Source organism: Martes martes (assembly GCF_963455335.1).
Source record: "Martes martes genome assembly, chromosome: 13".
Taxonomy (NCBI): Eukaryota; Metazoa; Chordata; class Mammalia; order Carnivora; family Mustelidae; genus Martes; species Martes martes.
The window spans coordinates 92,919,410-92,929,048 of NC_137901.1; the positions used below are offsets into that span (position 1 = coordinate 92,919,410).

General features: G+C 54.7%; 1 protein-coding gene across 3 annotated transcripts; it reads left to right on the plus strand.

Moving 5' to 3' along the window:
• Positions 1-6,247: 6,247 nt before the first annotated feature.
• P2RX2 (purinergic receptor P2X 2) lies at positions 6,248-9,079 on the plus strand (the record flags this gene model as incomplete). Of its 3 annotated transcripts, none has more annotated exons than XM_080822169.1 (12): positions 6,248-6,423; positions 6,531-6,666; positions 6,759-6,830; positions 6,930-7,005; positions 7,071-7,167; positions 7,322-7,402; positions 7,510-7,648; positions 8,037-8,167; positions 8,344-8,434; positions 8,572-8,637; positions 8,729-8,806; positions 8,975-9,079. In XM_080822169.1, 12 exons carry the CDS (start codon positions 6,248-6,250, stop codon positions 9,077-9,079), a joined length of 1,248 nt encoding a protein of 415 aa, XP_080678295.1. The 3 variants fall into 3 exon arrangements, with proteins under 3 accessions (XP_080678295.1, XP_080678296.1, XP_080678294.1); XM_080822170.1 differs by having other exon boundaries at positions 9,038-9,079; XM_080822168.1 differs by having other exon boundaries at positions 8,729-9,079.
• Positions 9,080-9,639: the final 560 nt, after the last annotated feature.

Below are 9,639 nucleotides of genomic sequence, written 5' to 3' on the forward strand. Positions count from 1 at the left end.
TCGGGAGGGGGACTCTGGGCAGGGGCAGGGCTGGAGCAGGGACGCACAGGGACTGGGGTGCTTACCCCCCTCTCTCAGGCCCTGTGGGCGGGCGGCGCGCAGGGGCCGGTTCTCTCTCCAACCGAGTCCCCGCAGGGCTGGGTTGGGCAGCCAGGAGCATGCGGGCCGCGGGAGTGCACGGGGTCCGGGGTCCAGGGGGTCCAGACGCAGCGGCAGAGGGGCTGTGATGCGCATGGGGCTTCTATTAGGGGCGGCCGGCTTTCTAAACTCCGAATGTGATGTTTGCACAGCCCTGGGAAGATACTAGAAACAGCGAGTGCCACACTCCAAATGGGTAAATCTTTGGCATGTAAATTTGATCTCCATAAAGCTGTTTAGAAAAGGAAATCAATTCTTGCTTTTATTCTGAACTTTTAACTTGGTTGTTTTTACATTGTTATACTTTTATTCTATTCTTGCCGTAGAGTAGTATTTTTGCTAACCAAAGGTTTTAGAATTCAATCGAATAACAATTTTTTCACTTGTAAAATTTCACTTGTAAACTTTTTCACTTGAAAAACTATTAGGAGACTCAGTCCTCCCTAAGACTAATTTCTTTTTTCTTTTTTTAAGATTTTATTTACTTATTTGATAGAGATTATAAGTAGGCAGAGAGAGAGGAGGAAGCAGGCTTCTCGAGGAGCAGAGAGCCCGATGTGGGGCTTGATCCCAGGACCCTGGGATCATGACCTGAGCCCAAGGCAGAGACTTAACCCACTGAGCCACCCAGGCGCCCCCCACGTAATACTTTTAAATAAGTTAAAGAAATTAGTCTGGGGCGCCTGGGTGGCTCAGTGGGTTAAGCATCTGCCTTGGGCTCAGGTCGTGATCCCAGGGTCCTGGGATGGGGCCGCGCATTGGGTCCCTGCTCAGCAGAAAACCTGCTTCTGCCTGTCCTTCTGCCATCCTCCCTCACATGCATGCTCTCTCTCTCAAATAAATAAATAAATGTAAAGTATTATGCAAGTTATAAATGTTAATGGACGCTGTGGCTGTCCTTACAAGTTCCGTGACTAGGGTCCACAGGGTTTTCTCCCAGCCTGGGAAGTTTGCATTAAGCGTTTTCATTTTATTTATTTTTTTCTGTAAACAGGTGTGTTTTTTTTTTTCTTTCGTTCCTTCTTCTTCTTTGCCCAACGTGGGGCTTGAACTCACGAGCTCAGGATCGAGAGTCACGTGTTCTACCAACCAAGCCTGCCAGCGGCTCCCATTTGATTTGTTCATTTTCTTTCCAGCAGCTTTCCGGACACCCCGCCTAAACTTCCCGGTAAGTACTCGGAGTCTCCCAGACCCAATCAAACGGACTCCACACGGAATGCGTTCTAGTAACTGGAATCTTCCCAGGGGCCCTGGCGCCCTCCTTTCGGCTCGCCGTGCAGCCCTAATGACACAGGGCAGGCGACTCATCTCTAGAACGGAAATCAATACATCCTGGGACCAAGGCGAGATTGTGTAACACCTTTTTCTTCCGAGAAAAGGCGAGGAAGACCCGCCGCATGCAGAAGACAAAATGCCCGAGCTTCTCCAGCGGCGAGGTGAGCTGCAGAGCCGAGATGCTCTTTCTGTCGGTCTGTCCTCATCACTGGAATTCGGCGGTCTCCCCGGACTGTTCAGGCACCTTTCCCAAAAGTCATCGTGCCTAGGACCCTACAAGCCACACCCACGTGCAGACGCAAGCCTTTGCTCAAATCAGATCGTTTTCTTCAGTTACTCATCACTTCCTGTCTTTTCTTTCTGGAGCCCCGAGCCCCAGGCTCCCGACGGTCCTCTTGCTCTGGAGCATCCCCACCAGGTGCTCCACTGGGAGTCTGGTGTGCTCCCTCCACTTGGCCTCCTGAACGAGCTGTTCTCTTTCGGCTCACCTGCCTGAACCACGACGGGATGGAGAAGAGTTTGTAATCCTCTCGGCACACCGCTTTGCTCCGGTTGAAGCTGCTGGTGGTGGGGTCAGCGTGCCAGATGTTGAGTGAGGACATGTGCCCCTCCCGCTCGGTGGGATCAGGCAGGTCACTGCACCAGACACATGCAGTGACCAGCCCCCCCCCCCCCCAGCCAGCGGTAAAGCCGTGTCCCCTATGCTCCTGTAACCCATGGTAGACAGAGTGACCAGCTCCTCCCCTCCAAGGCGTGGAGGCCCTCTCTGCCAACTCCAGCAGCTTGGACCCGGGGACAGGACAACACCCCAGGGCAAGGTCTCTGTCGTCCCCAGGCCACAGGCAACAGGGAGCAGCCCCACCCAGGACCCAGGCAGCGCCACGACCCGCCCTCTGCACCCAGCCCCCGGCATCACTCGTCTGCTTTCCTCTCTGTGGACTGTCCCGTTTGGGAGACTGTATATAAATGGGCTCATCCAACAGGTGTCTTCACCGACGAGCTCCTTTCCCTTAGCATAATGTTTTCCAGGCTCACCTAGGCTGTAACGTATGAAACAGAAGGTGCTTGTTTCTTTTTCTTGCAGAATTCTGCTCCATCGTATGGGTAATACCACATTTTATTCATTCATTCATCAGCTGCTAGACGTTTGGGCTGCTTCCAATCTTAGCCATTATGTATCATGCTATGAACATTGTGTACATGTTTCTGTGTGGAAACATGTTTTCTTTTCCTCCGGGTAGTCCATCTAGAGGTGGAATTGTGGACCCTGTGGTAAGTCTAAGTCCAAACCCTTTGCTGCACAGCCCACGTGGTTTTCCAAATTGGCTGCTCCATTTTGACAGTCCCACAGCTGTAAGAAAGATGTGATTTTCCCACGTTCTTGCCAACATTTGTCCTGTCTTTCCTGGTGGGATGAAGTGATAGCTTCCTTCTGACTGATGATATTGAGAGTTTCTCCATGTACTGACTGGCCATTTGTGTCTCTTCTTTAGAAAAATCTCTATTTGGATACTTTGCCCATTTTTAAAATCATTATTTGTCATCTTGTTATAAATTGCAATAGTTGTTTGTTTGGTTTTTTTTTTAGATACAAATCCTTATCACATATGTGATTTGCAAATGTTTTCTCCCATTCTGTGGGTATCTTTTCACTTTCTTGATGGCGTCCTTTAGAGCACAGAAGTTTTTAATTTTGGTGAAGTCCAGTTATCTTTCTTCTTTTTTGCTTACAACTTAGTTGTAATTTATAAGAATCCATTGCCAAATCTAAGGCCACAAATGTTTATTCCCATGTTCTCTTCTAAGAATTTTAAGATTTGGGGTTTGTTTGTTTTTTTAAGATTTTGTTTATTTATTTGTCAGAGAGAGAGAAAGCGGCATGTACAAGCAGGGGACGTGGCGGGCAGAGCAGGCAGGGGAGAAGCAGGCTTCTGGCTGAGCAAGGAGGATCCCAGGATCCAGGGATCATGACCTGAGCTGAAGGCAGACACTTAACGGACTGAGCCACCCAGACGTCCCAAGGTTTTGGTTTTTACATTTAGGTCCTTGATGCGTTTTGAGTTAGTTTCCATGTATGATGTGAGGTACGGGGTCTAACTTCATTCTTTTGCGTGTGGATGCCCAGTTTCCCAGGACCAGTTATTGAAAGATTACTCCTTCCCATTAAATTATTTTGGTCCTTGTCAAAAATCAAATATTTTTTCTATTTTACATATTTATGTTTTACTTCCTAGTTCTCAGTTCAGTTCCATAAATCAGCATTTCTAGCCTTACGTCAGTAAGGGAGAATGGCATTGCTGGGTCCTCCAGGAACTTGTCTTCATTACTATAGCTTTGCGGTAAGGTTTGACCTTGGAGAGTACAAGTCCTCCAATCTGCTCTTCTTCTTTTTTTTATGCTTGACTTTTATTTTTATTTTATTTTAATTTTTTATTAATATATAATGTATTATTAGCCCCAGGGGTACAGGTCTGTGAATCGCCAGGCTTACACCCTTCACAGCACTCACCGTAACACATCCCCTCCCCAGTGCCCATCACCCAACCACCCTGCTCTTCTTTATCAAGATTATTTCAGCAGCTCTGGGTCCCTTGCACTGCCATAAGAATTTTAGGATCAGCTCATCCTTTTCTGCACCTGGGACTCCCATAGGGATTGTGGTGAAGCTGTAGATACATTTGGATTTAGTAATAGACAATGGATTCTTAGAAATGACACCGGAGGAACAAGCAACAAAAGAAAAAAAATAGACAAACTGATTTCATTGAAATTAAAGACTTCTGTGCATCAGAGAACATTACCAAGACAGTGAAAAGATCACCTGCAATGGGGGAAAAACTTGCAAATCATGTATCTGACAAGGGCCTGGTATTCAGAATCTATAGAGAATTGTTACAAACCAGCAACAAAAAGGCAAACTAGGGACGCCTGGGTGGTTCAGTTGGTTAGGCGGCTGCCTTCGGCTCAGGTCATGATCCCAGTGTCCTGGGATCGAGTCCCACATCGGGCTCCTTGCTCGGCAGGGAACCTGCTTCTCCCTCTGCCTCTGCCTACCGCTCTGTCTGCCTGTGCTCGCTCGCTCTCTCTCTCTAACAAATAAATAAATAAATTAAAAAAAAAGGCAAACTAACACTAAAGTCGGCACAAAATTAAACAGACATTTACCTGAACAAGTTATACCATTTCCCCACTAGAATGACAATGAGTAAATGAGCTGAAACTAGCAAATGTTGACGAGGATGTGCAGAGACTGGAACCCTCATACATGCTGACTCCCATAAAAGTGGTGCAGCTGCTCGGAAGACGGTACAGGGATTCCTCAAAAAGTAAAACACAGAAGTACCATGTGACCTGGAAACCCTGTACACCCAAAGAATTTAAAATAGCTGTTCAAACTCATACTTGGACACAAATGTTCATAATAGCACGAGTTACAAGAGCCAAACAGTGGAAACACCCAAACGTCTGTGAAAGGATGAGCAGATAAATTGTGGGATGATCACTCGCTGGAATATTATTCTCCCATAAAGAGGAATTAAGCACTGGTACGTGCTACCACCCGGATGGACCTTGGAGACGTGCCCTGGGAAAGAAAGCAGACACAATGTGGACAATATTGTATGATTCCACTATACGAAATCTCCTAAAGAGACAAATCCACAGAAAGGAGACTGATGGGAGGAGGAAAACAGGGAGTTTAGTTGGGGATGGTAAGAATGTTTCCACCGTAGGTAACAGTGGTTGCACAGTTCATTGAGACAGTTAATTAGGGGGTGCCTGGGTGGCTCAGTGGGTTAAAGCCTCTGCCTTTGGCTCAGGTCATGATCTCAGGGTCCTGGGATCGAGCCCCGCATCCGGCTCTCTGCTGGTCGGGGGGCCTGCTTCCCTCTCTCTCTCTGCCTACTTGTGATCTCTGTCTGTCAAATAAATAAAGAAAATCTTTTTAAAAAATGGTTAATTAGATGCTAAGTGAACTTCACTTAAATAAAGTGTAAAACAATTATCATTTTGTGACTACGATGTATGGGATTTGCTCCAAAATAATGAAATGGGGTGAAGATATAAAACATTTCAAGAAAAAGACAACTTTGGTTTGCAAAGATAACAGAAATGAATTGCAAGTAGATAAAAGCAGAGCCGGCAGCCAAAGCGCACACGTGAGGACTGGGCGCTGGAACCGAGGAGGGGACTGGAGCTGAGCGGCTCCGAGCGCGTCCTAGATCCCGCAAAGGGGCTGTTCAGCAAAGCGAGGGCCCAACCCGGCGGGGCCCGAGGGTGTTCTCGCTGAGCAGCGGGGACCGGGGGGGCGGGGCAGGAATCCAGGACCGCCTTCGGAAATCACCTCCTCCTACACCTTGAACTCACACCCTGCACACCGCGCTGTCAGCCGCCTGCATCTCGGCGAAGCTGGGGAAACTGGACCAAACACGGACGGCCCCTCAGGTGGGGCGCGGCCGCCGTGAGACGCGGCTGGAGACGCGAGGAGACCGGCGGGGCCTGGCCGCCTCCTCCGCCCGCATCTCCACCGAGTCCCCCGAGGGCTCTGCGTCCTCCCCAGGGCCGCGCGGGCCGCGGTGCGTCCTCGGGCCCTCGGGAGCGCGGCGGGGCGCAGGCTACCGGTTCGGCTCTGCCGGCCCCGGGCCCACCTGGCGGCACCTGCCAGGTGCGCCCCCGCGCGCTCCAAGCCGGGACCCCGGCGGGGTGGGACGGGGCGGGGCGGGGCGGGGCGGGGCGCCACCGGCCACGCCCCGGGGCGGTGCCACGGGGCTCCCCTGCCCGCGCCCCTAGCCCGCAGGGTGCGCGCCGCGCCGCGCCCCTGGCTGAGCTCCGGGCCATGGAGGCAGCCGAGCCCAAGCCCCCCGCGGGGGCGGACGCGGCCCGGCGCCTGGCCCGCGGCTGCTGGTCGGCGTTCTGGGACTACGAGACGCCCAAGGTGATCGTGGTGAAGAACCGGCGCCTGGGCGTCGTGTACCGCGCGGTGCAGCTCCTCATCCTGCTCTACTTCGTGTGGTGGGTGCGGCTGGGCCGGGGGCGCGGGGGCGCCGGGGCCCGGGGCCGCGGGGAGCGGCGGGAGAGGGTCCCGGGTCGCCTCCAGAGCGGCGGTGCCCGTCCCGCAGGTACGTGTTCATCGTGCAGAAGAGCTACCAGGACAGCGAGACGGGCCCCGAGAGCTCCGTCATCACCAAGGTCAAGGGCATCACCTTCTCCGAACACAAAGTGTGGGACGTGGAGGAGTACGTGAAGCCCCCCGAGGTGCGCCCGCCCGCCCCGCGTGCCCCCCAGGAAGGAGCGAGGGGTGCCCGCGTCGCCCGCCTCGGCCGACCATCTCCTCTTTCTGAGCTCAGGGAGGCAGCGTGTTCAGCATCATCACCAGGATTGAGGTCACACCCTCCCAGACCCTCGGAACCTGCCCAGAGGTGAGGCCAGGTGGAGGGCAGAGCTGGGGCGGAGGGAGGGGAGCCAGCTGCGCCTGCCCAGAAGGGGTGGGGATCCTCAGCGAACCATCTCCTCCCTAGAGTATGAGGGTCAGCAATGCCACCTGTGACTCGGATGTGGACTGCGCCGCTGGGCAGCTGGACATGCTGGGAAACGGTCAGTGCCGGACGGGGGTGGGATCGTCGGTGCCCCTTGGACCCTGAGCACATATCTGCCCGCAGGCCTGCGGACTGGGCGCTGCGTACCCTACTACCAAGGCTCAGCCAAGACCTGCGAGGTGTCCGGCTGGTGCCCAGTGGAAGATGGGGCCTCTGTCAGGTGTGCACCCGGTGACCCCTCCTGCCTGAGCCCCAGCTGACAACCCAGCACCACTCTGTCCCACTCCTTTCTCTCCTCACGGAGCAGAGCTGTGGTGTGCTGGGTGGGGGGCTGGGGTGGGAAGACTAAACACATCCAGTCTGTGCCTCCTCAGCCAATTTCTCGGCAAGATGGCCCCAAATTTCACCATCCTCATCAAGAACAGCATCCACTACCCTAAATTCCAGTTCTCCAAGTAAGAGCCACGAGGGTATGGTGACAATGGGCTAAGGATGGGTGCTGCCTCCCGGGAGCGCGGGGTTTGTGGGTGCAGAGCACCTCCCGTTGCTGGACCGTCTGCAGGGGCAACATAGAGCACAGGAAGGATGGCTACCTGAAGCGCTGCACGTTCGATGAGGTCTCTGATCTCTACTGTCCCATTTTCAAGCTGGGCTTCATTGTGGAACGGGCAGGGGAGAACTTCACGGAGCTGGCGCATACGGTGAGGGGGCAGCCGAGGCACACTGGGGGGCCAGCTCTCCTTTCAGATGCTGACCCCTGTTGCAGACGAAGGGCCTGCCAACCCTCTTTGCAGTCTTGGCCAGCCCTGGCCCTGTTCAGGCAGATGAAGGAGAAACGTGATCAGCCAACCCATCTGGGCATGCATGGCTCCTGCTAAATTATTGACTCCTGGTCACATAGCTGGCCACTGCTGTCCCCTCATGCTTTAGCAGTGGGGCCCACCCAAGCGCCCCAGCTCTCAGCCCTGAGCTGCCCCAGGTGCCCCGAGATGAGCACCCCATATGCTGTCTCAGGGCAGGACCCCATGGCCCTCGAGGGTCCTCTGTGTACCTTCCCTGACACCCATCTCTGTGCCCACTTCTGGGCAGGGTGGCGTCATTGGGGTCATTATCAACTGGGACTGTGACCTGGACCTGTCAGCGTCAAAGTGCAACCCCAAGTATTCCTTCCGGAGGCTTGACCCCAAGCACGTCCCAGCCTCATCTGGCTACAACTTCAGGTACCTTGGTCTTGGAATGCCTGGTTCCTCGTCTGCCCTGGCTGCGGTGGCTCCAAGATGACAGGGCAGGTGCTTGAAGGTTCAGGGCCTCAGGGGTTGGTGGAGTCTTGGAGCGTCCCGTGTTGGGTGATGGGTGAGCACCCACCACCGTGCTCCTCAGGGTCATTCTTTCCCAGGTTTGCCAAATATTACAAGGTAAACGGCAGTGCCACCCGCACACTCATCAAGGCCTATGGGATCCGCATTGACGTCATCGTGCATGGACAGGTGAACCAGCCCGCTCTGCCTACCAGGGACTCGGGCAGGCCCAGGACTGAGCTAGCACAGCCCCATCTCCCCCACCCTCCCTTGAGCCCCACTTGCCCCAGACCCCACAACCATCTAAGGCAGCCTCCCCTCCCAAGGCAGGGAAGTTCAGCCTGATTCCCACCATCATTAATCTGGCCACAGCACTGACCTCCATCGGGGTGGTAAGGAAATGCATGCTGGGTATGGGGGGGCTTGGTGGCGGGGTGGAGGGGGTGTCTCTTGGGCCCTCATATGTGGGTCTCGTTGGCCCAGGGCTCCTTCCTGTGTGACTGGATCTTGCTGACATTTATGAACAAGAACAAGGTGTACAGCCATAAGAAATTCGACAAGGTGTGCACACCGAGACGCTCCCCTGGTAGCTGGCCTGCGACTCTGGCGCTTGTGTTGGGCCAGGCCCCTCCCCCACCCCACCCCTGCTCTGCAGACCCCGGCCAGGCGGGCCAAGCTCTGGCTGCCCCGTCCCCATGGCTTTGCCCCACCTCCGCCCCATCCGAGCAGATGGCGGACCCTCCCCAGGAGACGGCGGGACCAGAGCTGTGCCCCTCCGGACCTTCCCAGCAGGACTCCACACTCTCAGACCCCCGAGGTCTGGCCCAGCTCTGAGCCCACCACGTACCTTCCATGATGCTGCGTCGAAGGCTCTGCCTGGCAGGGCCCTGAAGTCTGTGGTCCCAAGAGACCCAGGCCCCGCTCCCCCGGCAGCCCACGGAGACCTGCACGCTGTGCCTGGGGCCCTGCCCTCACACCTCGACACTGTGAGACTGGGAACCACAAGACCCCTGTGCAGTGGGCCGACACCACGTGCCTGGCCCCCCAACTTGCCCGGGGCCGGGGTGGCGTGGGTCAAACTGCCCTTTGTCCCCAGCTGACCTCCCTCCCAGGCTTCTCAGCCCTCCCTGCCCAGACCCTTTGCTTGCTTCGTAGCCAAGAAGCCACACATCCAGAATCCAATAAACCTGTGACCAGACTTTCGGGCCTTGTTTTTCAGGAAAAGTATCTTGAGGCCCTGAAGAGAAACACTTAGGGGAGGGTCCTTGCGTGTGGGAGCCGTGGGCACCCTTGGTCCTGACTCCCCTCTAACCAGCTTGGGTGCAGAGTGCACGGGCACATCTACCCCTACATCCAGCCAGGTCAAGGCGACATCCGACCGTGGGGAGGTGGCG